Source organism: Chiloscyllium punctatum, chromosome 24 (genome assembly GCF_047496795.1).
Source record: "Chiloscyllium punctatum isolate Juve2018m chromosome 24, sChiPun1.3, whole genome shotgun sequence".
Taxonomy (NCBI): domain Eukaryota; kingdom Metazoa; phylum Chordata; class Chondrichthyes; order Orectolobiformes; family Hemiscylliidae; genus Chiloscyllium; species Chiloscyllium punctatum.
Window position 1 is genome coordinate 84973248 of NC_092762.1, and position 13316 is coordinate 84986563.

General features: G+C 45.7%; 1 protein-coding gene across 2 annotated transcripts in view; it reads left to right on the forward strand.

Annotated features, from left to right (window-relative positions):
• cilp2 (cartilage intermediate layer protein 2) overlaps positions 1–13316 on the forward strand; it is a 47124-nt gene that overhangs the window by 10374 nt on the left and 23434 nt on the right. For both annotated transcript variants that reach the window (XM_072594378.1, XM_072594379.1), the window contains exons 4-6: positions 839–1021; positions 3420–3578; positions 11285–11599. In XM_072594378.1, coding sequence (XP_072450479.1) covers positions 839–1021; positions 3420–3578; positions 11285–11599 — 657 coding nt within the window. The remainder of the gene's footprint in view (positions 1–838; positions 1022–3419; positions 3579–11284; positions 11600–13316) is intronic.

Consider the following 13316-nt stretch of genomic DNA (forward strand, 5'->3'; position numbering starts at 1 on the left):
CCTTTTCTCTCTCTTTCCTTCTTCTGCCTGACCTAAAATCCCCAGCTTCTTGCCATGTTCATCTCTCTACAACATTTTTTTAAAGAAAGCAACTACATTTACTCATGAATTGTGAATGTTATGTTTGAACCAATTAATTGAATAAAATAATTAGATACTTTGTGTGATGATTTGCTGAGGGTGGTATTTCCAACTTTACAGTTTCTAGGTTGGAGCTCTGCAAGAACAGCTTCTTCCCCACTATCAGATTATGAATGGACCTCTTATAGATTACATTGATCTTTCTCTGCACCTTCTCTGTTATATTCTGCATTCTGTTCTATTACCCTGATGTGCTTATATAAGGTATGAATTGTCTGGTGAGCACGCAAAACCATACGTTTCACTGTATTTCAGTACATGTGACATTAATAAATCAAATCAAGGTGGTGCATAGTTTACGTCTCTCCTCAATACAAAGTTGACACTAATTTCTCCACATATATCATGTTTATTCTCAATGCTTTATAATGTCTGCTCCATGCTACAGTTCTGGCTTCCAGCTCTTCCTACAGCTTCTTTACTTCTGAGTTCATTCAACTTCATTAATCAGACACTGGGAGACACAATAGTAAACAATGCAGTTTGGACTTTTGTGGTATAGTGGTAGTGTGTCTTCTGGATGAGAAACAGGGGATCAAGTCCCACCTACTCCAGAAGTGTGTAACAGCGTCTTTGAGGGAGTTGATTAGAAGATGTTGTGAACACTGAAATGGGGGGAGTGGCTATGATGGCTGGCTCCATGTTGGAACTTGAATGTGTTGACCTCACCACCTTGTTTGTGAACTCTTGTTCTCAGTTCAAGCCTATTGGTCAAACTGGTCAGCGTGGAGCTCGTGCTCAGTGACCGCGTGCGGTCATTCGGGGATCCAAGCTCGCCAGCGCACCTGCACAAACAACATGCGGTTCCGGTTCATCATGGCTCCGAAATGCAAGGGCAAGGCCATTGAGAGGCGAGACTGCAGCACCAAACCCTGTCGGGGTAAGAGCTATACACACTCCACCCAGTGAGCCATTGTCCACCCACCCATTCACTCACCCACCCATCCAACTATCCATCTGCCCATCCATTCAGAGCGATGTGTCAGAATTAGAGAAACTATAGACAGTTTTCCTCTGATACACTGTCTCAGGTCCCAGCCTGATCCACCATTCAACCAGTTCCTGTTTAGTTTGGACTTTAACTCCATCTACCCGCCATGGTTTCACATTCTTTCATATCTTTAACTAACTGCATTCTGATTACCTGTTTTCTGACTGTAAGGGACCTGTCTTTGCCTTTGCCAATCTTTTTCTTGTCCCAGCTTTTACAATCAAATCGGTAACTTCAGGCCAGCGTGAAGCACTGTGCAAGTTCTCACTATGTTGACCCTGGTAGATACATCACAGGTAGGGAAGACTCTGAGAAGGGACTGACTGGGTTAATTTAGACCATAGACCATAAGAAATAGGAACAGGAGTAGGCCATTCAGCCCCTCAAACCTGCTGCTACATTTAGTATGTGGGTGATTTTCTTACTGGTTAAAGATGAACAGTTATTCTGGAGCACAGGGGTACTGGGTATCTTGTACATAGTTCACTGGAGGCTCAAGGGCAGGTAACTAACCACAAGAAAACAAAATCTTAACTTTTCTCTCCAGGCCTAAGCTCTAAACTCAGGAATTAAGAACATCACAATCAGTGGCTGGAGTCGGTCATTCAGGCCCTCAAGACCATCTGCCTTTCAATATAATCATTGCTGACTGCACTTTCCTACCTATCCCCATAACCCTTGTCTCCCTTATCAATCAAAAATCTGCCTCTTGCTGCCTTGATTAGACTCAATAAACCAACCTCCCATTTTCTGAAGATCCTCTGAGAGAAGTAATGCCTGCTTCATCTAAAGGATTTACTCCGTGCCTCTGACTTCCTCAGGGTGTAGGGCTGTCTGTGTTTTATTTAGTACGTTTTCTGAGACTCAATTTCTCCTTTTCATAATTTCTGAACCGCTCCTCTCGCCTGACCCCTCAGGTTAAACTCACCACTGTTCACCTGCTCCTCTTTCTCTTTCCCATTCACATTGAATGTGAGGATTCTGACTTCATCATTATTATCCCTGTTAAATTTGGAGAAATTAGTGCTGGAGATTGAGGAGAAATCAGAAATGCACAAGCTATGGCAAGTATGGATAAAATAGTCTAAGAGAAATTGTACTCAGTGGTTGATTGAGGTAAGGACAGATGTAAGGCTTTGGGTGAGGAGGGCGATATGAGGAAGGAGTTTGTTACGCAGTGAGTGGGAATGACCTTGTGTGGTGTTTAGTGGTGGTGGAAGTGATGATAATTGATGTTTAAAAGGAAACTGGATGAACACTGGGGGAACCTCAATAGGGGAGGTGATGTTCTAGTAGTATGATCACTACACCATTCATCTAGAGACCCAGGCAATGTTCTGGGGACCTGAGTTGGCCCGATGGTGTAATTTAAATTCATTTTTAAAAATCTGGTGTCATGGGTTAACAGTAACATGAAACTGTTGTCAATTATTGGGGGGAAAAAACCCACCTGGTTCAACCATTCCCTTACCTGGTCTGGCCTACACTTGACTCCACACCCGTAGCAATGTGGTTGGCTCTTCAGTGCCCTCTGGATAATTAGGGACGAGCAATAAATGTTGGCCTGGCCAGTGACACCCACAACCCATGAATGAATAAAACAAGCTACATGGAGAGTGTGGGACCACAGTGCTCCCTCTACACTGCACGGCTGCTCAATGCTCTGCTCCCAGCAGCATGGTGTCCTGTGGTGGAAGATTTACCTTACACAGATCTCCACATAGTGGCAGAAACAATTACCAGGAGTGGAGCAGCGCTGCACCAAGGGTCAGCATGGATTTGATGGGCTGAATGACCTCTGTTTATGTACTGTAACAACTCTATGGCTCTAAGATCTTGCTCCTTCCCTCTACAAGACTTCTTTAAAACTCTTTGTTAAAAATCACACAACTCCAGGTTATCGTCCAATGGGTTTATTTGGAAGCACTAACTTTTGGAGCGCTGCTGGATGATAACCTGGGGTTGTGTGATTTTTAACTTTGTCCATTCCAGTCCAACACCGGCTCCTCTCAACTAAAACTCATTGACCAAGCTTTTGGTCACCTTACGTGGCTCAATATCAAACTTTAGTCTGTTCATTGCTCCTGTGAAATGCTCTGGGGTGGTTTACTACATTTCAAGGTGCCACATGAATGCACATTGTTGTTTTGCTGCTATGACATATCCACCACCCCCTCCTCCCTGCCCCCCTCGATGTAATTTATTAGTACTGTTTTGAAACGATATGCTGATTTCACTTTCCTGCCCTCTGCCCTCTGCCCTCTGACACCACCCTCTGATCTTGAAGAGGCCCATTGGACAGACTGGGGCCCGTGGAGCACGTGTTCGGTCTCGTGTGGAACAGGTCACATCCTGCGTCGCCGAAGCTGTGTCCAAACCCCAGAAAGGACGACTTGCATTGGCCGGCCAGTTGAAGTCCAGAAGTGCAGCCACACTCCTTGTGCAGGTAAAGAATATGATCTACAAACATGGGCATTACTTGAACAGTTAATGGTGAGGCCTTGGGTAGTGCTGAAGAACAGCGAGACCTAGGGGTACAGATACATAATTCTTTGAAGCTAGCATCACATATAGACAGGGTGGCTAAGAAGGCATTTAGCACATTTGCCTTCATTGCTCAGTCCTTTGAGTACAGGAATTGGGAAGTTAGGTTGAGGTTGTACATGACATTGGTGAGGTCTCTTTGGAGTACTGTGTCCTGTTCTGGTCTCCCATTTATAGGAAGGAAGTTATTAAATTGGCGAGGGTTCAGGAGAGGGTATGGAAGGTTTGAGTTATAAAGAAAGGCTGGGATATATTTCCACTAGAGAGTAGGAGATTGAGAAGTGACCCTATGGAGGTTTATAAAATCATGAGGGATATAGATAGGGTTAATACAAAGGAAATTGCAACACAGGAACAGGCCCTTCGGCCCTCCACGCCTGCACCAATCCAGATCCTCGATCTAAACCTGTCACCTATTTTCTAAGGATCTGTATCTCTCTCTGCTCTTTGCCCATTCACGTATCTCTCTAGATACAGCTTAGATGACACTATCATTCCCGCCCTACCACCTCCACTGGCAATGTGTTTCAGGCAATCACCACCCTCTGTGTAAAGAACATTCCTCGTATATCTCCCTTGAATTTTCCCCTCTCTCCGTGAACTCATGACCCTGAGTAATTGAGTCCCCCACTCTGGGGGAAAAAACTTCTTGCTATCCACCCTGTCTATACCTCTCATGATTTTATAGACCTCAATCAGGTCCCCTCTCAATCTCCATCTTTTAATTAAAATAATCCTAACCTACTCAACCTCTCTTCATAGCCAGCGCCCTCCATACCAGGCAACATCCTGGTGAACCTCCTCTGCATCCCCTCCAAAGCATCCACATCCTTTGGGTAATGTGGTGATCAGAACTGTACGCGGTATTCCAAATGTGGCCGGACCAGAATCTTATCCAGCTGTAACATGACCTGCCAACTCTTGTACTCAATACCCCATCCGATAAAGGAAAGCATGCCATATGCCTTCTTGACCACTCTATCGACCTGCGTTACCACCTTCAGAGTACAATGGACCTGAACACCCAGATCTCTCTGTACATCAATTTTCCCCAGGACTTTTCCATTTACCTTATAGTTTGCTCTTAAGTTGGATCTTCCAAAATGCGTCACCTTGCATTTGCCTGGAGTAAACTCCATCTGCCATTTCTCCACCCAACTCCAATCTATCTATATTCTGCTGTATCCTCTGACAATCCCCTTCACTACCTAATACTCCACTAATCTTAGTGTCATCTGTGAGTTTGTTAATCAGACCATCTACACCTTCCTCCAGATCATTTATATATATATCACAAACAACAGTGGTCCAAGCATGGATCCCTGTGGGACACCACTGCTCACAGCTCTCCATTTTGAGAAACTCCCTTCCATTACTACTCTCTGTCTCCTGTTGCCCAGCTAGTTCTCTATCCATCTAACTCGTACACCCTGGAGCCCGTACAACTTCACTTTCTCCATCAGCCTACCATGGGGAGTTTTATCAAACACCTTACTGAACTCCAATGTATATGACATCTACAGCCCTTCTTTCATCATCACCACATGGTGTTCGGCATCTTTTGCTTAGGATGGGGGATTTCAAGTTTAGGGGGCACATTTTTAAGGTGAGGGGAGAGATTTTAAAAAGACTTGAGGGCCTGTGGATGGTTTGTGTGTGGAGTGAGCTTCCTGAGGAAGCGATGGGTGTGGGTACAATTACAATGTTTAAAAGACAATTTGATAAGGACATGAATAGGAACAGTTTGGAAGGATATGGCCCAGGAGCAGGGAGGTGGGATTAGTTTAGTTTGGGATTATGTTTGGCGTGGACTGTTTGGACCGAAGGGTCTGTTTCTGTGCTGTATGACTCTGTGACTGTATGGACAAGGTTGGTCTTGTAGCCTCTTTCATTCTTTCAGGCCACCTCCTAGTGCATTCCGAGTCCCTGAAGGTCTTGTTATTGGAAAGTACAGTACCTGCTGTGATGTGGCAACACACTGGTGCTCAGCACAATCCAAAAACCAAGTCATTTAGTGATACAGAACTTGAGTATTGCTGTGAAAAGATGCATTTTGTTTAAGCTTTTCACTTTGCACTCATCAGGCCAATTTGCAAGTGAATGGGAAACAACATTTTATCCCGTATGAGAAGATAATGTTGATAGGTTGATTGACAATGAACTCGAATTGGCAGACACATTGCCTGAGGACTGTAAGATTTTCTTTGGTAACCAGAGTAAGATTGTCAGTTATGGTTTGTACTGGGAGCTGCTTAGGCCCCTGTTTGCAGACCGAAAGAACATGTACACAGAGTGCATCTATTTCAACTCCACAAAACAGGGGACAACCGTTCACTGGCTAATTCTCAGGACGATGCCCTGTGTCAACCTGCCTGGTTTAAATTTAAACAAAGCTTTGCTGTTAACTGTCTCTCATCATCTAACTGGCACATTCTAAATGGCAACACTTCTATCCATGGAAGCATTCAAGAGGGCCTTGTTTCTGTTCGAATGATCATCCAATGTGCAAGGCTCAGGGGAAAAGGCAGAAGAATGGCGCTCGGTTAAAATGCTCATTTGATGAGCTGGAACGGTGATGATGGGCTGAATGGCCTCATTCTGTATGGTAACCCTGCTGTGACCCTAAGCTGAGAGGGAGCTTTAATTTTGACTGGAAAATGTTTCATTCTCTGATGCAAAATACTCCACTCCAGGTCATCCTGGAACGGCAGAAGTGCCAGGAAACCAGGTTATGCCCACATCGTCACCCTGAGATTCGGCCAAACCTGCCTGAGATTGTGAAGCTGGTCAATAAGCTCCTGATAGCAGTTTTGAGGGAGAGAGCAACTTCTGTGAGGCATTGAGAGAAACCCAAGTGTGGGTTCAATTCCCGCATTAGCTGAGGTTTCTCTCTCTCTTCTCTCCTCGTGTCTCTCTCTCTCTCTCTCTCTCTCTCTCTCTCTCTCCCTCTCTCCTCCTGTGTGATAGTAATAACACTGAAAAGGTAGCTCCCGCATAAAATCTCAACAAAGCAGAAAGAGGCCATTCAACCCATGGATTCTACACTGACTGGCTCAGTGGTTAGCACTGCTGCCTCACAGCACCAGAGACCCGGGTTCAATTCCCGCCTCAGGCGACTGACTGTGTGGAGTTTGCACGTTCTCCCCGTGTCTGCGTGGGTTTCCTCTGGGTGCTCCAGTTTCCTCCCACAGTGACAAAGATGTGCAGGTTAGGTGAATTGGCTATGCTAAATTGCCCATAGTGTTAGGTAAGGGATAAATGTAGGGGTATGGGTGGGTTGTGCTTCGGCGGGTCGGTGTGGACTTGTTGGGCCGAGGGGCCTGTTTCCACACTGTAATGTAATCTAATCTAATCTAAAATGTGCAGGTCAGGTGAGTTGGCCATGCTAAATTGCCCGTAGGGTTTAGGGATGTGTAGGGTTGGTGCATTAGTCAGAGGTAAATATAGGTTTGGGTGGGAGACACTTTAGAGGTTGGTTTGGACTTGTTGGGCCAAAGGCCTGTTTCCACACTGTAGAGACTCTAAATTCAAGGCCAAAGAGCATTCCATGCAGATCCACCCCCCCCCCCCCCCCCCCCAATATTATCTGCATTTCCCATGGCTAATTCACCTAGCCTGCACATTTCTCGACACTATGAGCATGGTCAATCCACCCTAACCTGAGCATCTTTGGACTGTAGGAGGAAACCTGCACAGACACGGGGAGAATGTGCCAACTACAAACACAGTTGCCCGAGGTTGGAACTGAACCTGGGTCCCTGGCGCTGTGAGGCAGCAGTGCCAACCACTGAGTAAATGTGTTCGGAAGATCCTTCATTGACTTGTGTTTTGTTGAGTTTTTCTTTATCGCCATCAGCAGTGGAAGTTTCTAGCGCGGTATATAAATATATCTCCACCCCCGGCACACACACACTCACTTAAAACTGAAACAAGTGGGGAGGTTGGATATCTGTCAGTGCTGTCAGGGTTTGGATACATTTCCAAATCACTCAGTGTCAGGGGTGAACACAGTGTATAATGTGGGAACAAAGCACCCTGCAATTAGAGTCTGCAAGCGACCTCCTCACCCTGAGGAGTAACTTAATTTTAAGCAGAAGGCGAGGCACTTTCACACACTCCCTGTCAGAGGAATCCACCTCCTTTGATCCCTCAGGCAGCAATCCTCATTAAAGGGACAGCGCTGTTGCACACAGTGTACAGGAAACCTCTTGTATCACTTGGGGCTCTGTTGGTCGCACTTTGCTTCTCCTCTCATCAGGTCAAGCCCATTCCACAACTTGTGGTCTATAATATCAGCTGCTGCTCCCAGTGCCAATAGCGAAGGGGTGCTGCCGTTACTGTTTAGAAGTTAAACAAATCTGACTTCTCAGGTCAGGGGGTCATCAAATATCCCCTGACCTTTTATTTCAAGGATAAGCAGAATGGGAGTGATCAACATTCAGCCTGGTCAATATCCACCCCGTCAACAGGCTTCACTCAAAAACAGATTCGCTGTTTGTTCTCTCATTTCTCTTGTGGGATCTCGCTATGCACAAATTGACAGCCAAATTTCCCACAGCAGTGATTACACTTCAACAAGAATTTCATTGTGTTTGGGGACATCCTGAGATTGTGAAAGGCTCTATGTAAATGCAGGTCACTTCTTGTGTTCTCGAACTTGTTTTAGTTTGGAGAGAGTCACCAATTTGGGAGAACTACTGTCACAAGGGAGCCAGGGTCTGGGTACAATCCACCTGTTGTCACGTTTAACGGTGTTGTTTCAGCTAAAATGTAAACTTCATCTGTTTACAGATGAATAAGCTTTAGAGAGGATGCTGAGCTTTGAAGATAGCAAAGATGATCAGAGGGATGTGGATCTGAAAGAATCTGATGCCAGAGTTTGGAGATAACCATACTGAGAACCAGAGAAATAAGAACAAAGTGCTGGAGGAACCTCCCCATCCCCACCACCAACCTCACTCTGCCACCAATCCTCATCCCATCTCCCACCCCCACGACCACCTCCAATCCCACCAGCATCCCCCCCACTACCACAACCATACCATCTCCCAACCCCACCGCCATTCTGCCTCCCCTACCCACACAATCACCCCACCCACCCCGTACCCAACCTCCCATTCCCCCCTAACTCCCACAACCATCCACCCCCCTCACTTTCCTACCCCCACCATCCCACCCTTCTACCCCCAGGCCCCCCCACCAGGTTTGGCAGCGGCCAAGGGAAACGACAAATGAAATGTTTCTGCCCTCACAGGTGCTACCAAATCTGCTGAGTTTCTCCAGCACTTTATTGTGATTTCATATTTCCAACATCTGCAGCATTTAATTTTTATTTTGAGTTGAAGTAGTGTGCTTGAGAAGGTGTGGGCTTGGTGATGTGTACCCAAGGCTTGGCACGCACAAACTGGCACCTGTCACATCCACTGGATCCAGCAAACCAATTAAATAATTTTAGCAGCAACTACACCTAAAAACTAACCAATTAAATGTGGATCAGGATCTTGACCATAACTGCTTATGGGGCTCCTTTTGGTTCTCAATTAAATTCCTCTTTGCACATTCATACTGGACTCTCTCCACTGTTTGTGGATCATTAATGTCTGTGTTATCAACTGGCGTGTCTCTTGCCAATTCAGTATGACAGGAACTCTGTGTCACTTAGAAGTGGACATCAATGTCCACCTTTTTACTAAGTCATCCTTAGGATTGTGAAGATCACTGGCAAGGCCAGAATTTATCCCCCATTCCTAATTGCCCGTTGTTGAGACCCATCTATAGACCAGACCAGGCTGTAATGGGTGGATTTCCTTCATTTACTGAACCAGACTTTTTTTTTACAGCAACTGTAGTTGCCATTAGATTGGCTTTATTGTCATGTTGGGATTCAAGCCCAATTCCCCAGAGCATTGGCCTAGAGTTCTGGATTACAGGCCCAATATCTTGATTACCATGCCACCAACTCCAACCACAGGTCCCTGTATGTGCCATAGATGGTTGTACGCTTGAGCAATGCGCACATTCCCTGCCCCACTACTGTCCAACTCGGAGAATGATAAATGATGAGGTAACAGGGCAGAGAACCGAGGGCATGGGAGCTGGGTAGCGGCTTTTAGAACTGGGCTGCGTGAATATTGCAGTCGGTGGATTTTAACTGATATAAAAACATTTGAAAGTAAATCCTTTTAATTGCTCCTGTTCTTTGACACAGTGTGATATCACTGGCAGTGTGAGCAGTGAGTGTGTTCCTCATTCTCACAGTAACAGCAAACACAGCTGTAGTGATTGTTACTGGACAAGGTACTGTTGGTTGAATTATTCTGAGGAATGCCAAACTTATATCATTTGGAGTTGGGATTGTGAGGCCTGTGAGGATGGAAATGATGACCAGACTGATTGCTGGGATGGCAGATCTATGTATGAAGATAGAATGGAGCGGTCAGGACTATATTCACTGGCATTTCGGAGAATTGTGGAGTGGGGGGAGATCTCATAGTAACCAATAACACTTTAACAGGACTAATCCATCCACGTTTACCATGATGTTCCTGATGGTGAATAAATCAAGAACCATCTAAGGATACGGGGTATACCATTTAAGTCTGAGATGGGGAGAAATGGCTTCCCCCAGAGAGTAGGGAGCCTGTGGAATTCTCTGCCACTGAATGAGGTTGAGGCCAAAACATTGTTTTCAAGAAAGACTCAATATAAATATATAGGTGTAACGTTATACAGCAAAGAAACAGACCCTTCGGTCCAACGCATCCATGCTGACCAGATATCCTAAATTAATATAGTCCCATTTGCCAGCACTTAGACCATATCCCTCTAAACCCTTCCTATTGATATAACCATCCAGATACCTTTTAAATGTTGTAATTGTGCCAGACTCCTCCACTTCCTCTGGCAGCTCATTCCATACACCTACCACCCTCTGTGTGAAAACATTGTCCCTTTGGTCCCTTTTATATCTTTCCCCTCACCTTAAACCTATGCCCTCTAGTTTTGGATTCCTCTACCCCGGGGAAAAGACCTTGGCTAGTCACCCTATCCATGTCCCTCACGATTTTATAAATCTCTTTAAGGTTACCCCTCAGCCCCTGACGCTCCAGGGAAAACAGCCCCAGCCAATTCAACCTCTCCCTATAGCTCAAACCCTCCAACCCTGGCAACATCCTTGTAAATCTTTCCTGCACCTTTTCAAGTTTAACAACATCTGTCTTACAGCAGGGAGACTAGACTTGAACACAGTATTCTAAAAGTGGCCGAACCAATGTCCTGTACAGTTGCAACATTACATTCCAATTTCAGTACTCAATGCACTGACCAATGAAGGCAAGCATACCAAATGCCTCCTTCACTATCCTGTCCACATGCGACTCTACTTTCAAGGAATAATGCACCTGTACCCCTAGGTCTCTGTTCGGCAAAGTCCTTAGGCCTAATGAGATCAAAGGGTATGGGGAGGAAGCAGGAACAGGGGGCTGAGTTGGATGATCAGCTGTGATTGTGTTGTCTGGTAGAGCAGGCTCAATGGGCTCCTGCTCCTACTTTCTATGTTTCGATAAGAAGAGCAATGTTAATAAAAACGGTGGGTTTGTTATGTTACAGTCTGCCAGCACGTGTGTACAGTGGGACACGTCAATGAAGAGTGTAATGGCTGTGTCTGTGAGCGACATGTTTTACTGGGCTCGGTGCATTCAGCAAACGGAGTCCCCATCAGCCAGAGTCGGATAGCGATGGAGGATCAGCCGCATCTGACAGTCGCCATGAGCAACAAAAGCGGCTTTTTCAAGATCCCTGGCATTTGCGCCAACAGTAGGACCCGTCTCCTGGTCGAAAGTGCAAAGTTTGCCCCCTCTGTGTTTCAAGCAGTTCAGAACGGAACAGAGTCGTCGGTGGTGAAGGCAGTTCTTGAGAGAGCTGGTTAGTAACTATCTCAAAAGTTTCATCTATACTTGGGTGGTCAATCCTTTCACTAACTGTGCTCAAATTCTTCAAAGACAGAGGCAAAGCTACAAGCGATGAGAGAGTGGCAGACATCACCCCAGGCCCTTGAGATTATTCCACTGTTCAAACACGTTATATCACATTATTTCAAATGTACTTGCCTACCTTCCCTCCCCTTCTTGTCACCCCTACCCCCACCAAATTTTAGTTGACACTCGGTACCCTCAGTCAAATTTCCAGATTACAGCAACCCCCTTTTTTATTTCATTCACAGGCTTGTGGGTGTCACGGGCTAGAACAGGCCTTTGTCATCCACCCCTTACCACCCAGGGGGAGTCATGTGTATGTCAGACCAGATACAGATGGCAGGTTTTCTTCCGCAGAGGGCACTAGTAAACTAGATGGGTTTTTATGACAATCACCAATGGTTACATTGGTCACCATTCGAGCAGATTTTTAGTAATTTCATATTTTACCATCAGCAACAGTGAGATTTGAATCTACGATCCCAGATCCTGAGGCTCTGGATCACAAAGGCAGCAACACAGCCTGTGCACCATTGCCTCCCTTTATCCATTGCTTTCTTTCACACTTTCTTTCTTGTTAAGCCAGTCCCTAAAGCTACATCTTTGTGTTTTCAGCCACCTCATGTACAAACTCCTTTTGCAGCTTGTTGTCAAATGCTGGTTTGTAACACTCCTACAGGGCAACCTGAATCATCCTATTATTCTAAAATGCTATGTAAACACAGTTGTTGTTGTTGTTACCCAGTTATCATGTGAGAAAAGCCACATTCAATTTGAACCTTGAGTTTTAACAATCCCCATACCAATCCTATGGTACACAGAAGACCATTAGTCATAAGACATAGGTGCAGAAATAGGCCACTCAGTCCATCGGATTTGCTCCACTATTCGATGAGATCATGGCTGCTCTGATAATCCTCAACTCCACTTTCCTGTCTTTTCCCCATAAACCCTCAATATTCTAGCCCCTCCTGCTTACTGATTAAAAATCTGTCCATCTCAGCCTTGAATATATTTCATGACCCAGCCTCAATGAGCAGTATTTAATGGATGTGGCGGGGGACTTGATGGTGGACTGGAGGCCCAGCATGAGGCCTCCCTTTGAGAAGACCCACTGTCTTAATTGGGACTTGTGCTTCTTAAAGACAGCGACAGACTCCCTCCAGGAACATGGACCCTGGGAGCGAAAACACTGCTTGCTGTGAGCTGTTGACCAATCAGAGGCTGGGCAACACTTTGCTGCTCAGCAGCTCTGCTGGGAGCAGGTGGCTGCTGCTGGTAGTGCACCCATTCTATGTTCAGGATCTCACCATTGAACGCAGGGGTAGTTGAGTGATGAGGAAGAAGGAGAGGGAGCAGCAACTCCCTTCCCACTTCCCAAAGCTGGGACCTTCAATCAGGCACTGAGTTCCTTTGAACTGAGAAAGCCTATAATTAACCCTGACAGGGTTTGTCCTGAGTTTCTCTTGCCTGGCACTTATTGAGAGTGCCCCACTGCTGACAGGGTGACACCCTTCATTGGACAACCAGTTGGGTACAGGGCAGGATGGTCATCTACAAGTTTTCCCACCAGGCACTTAATCTGGACAGTGGTGGGCATGGTGGCTGGGTCTTTTGTCTGATTGAAAGTCCAAACTGAGGTGGGCATTAAGTTCTGGACAGGAATG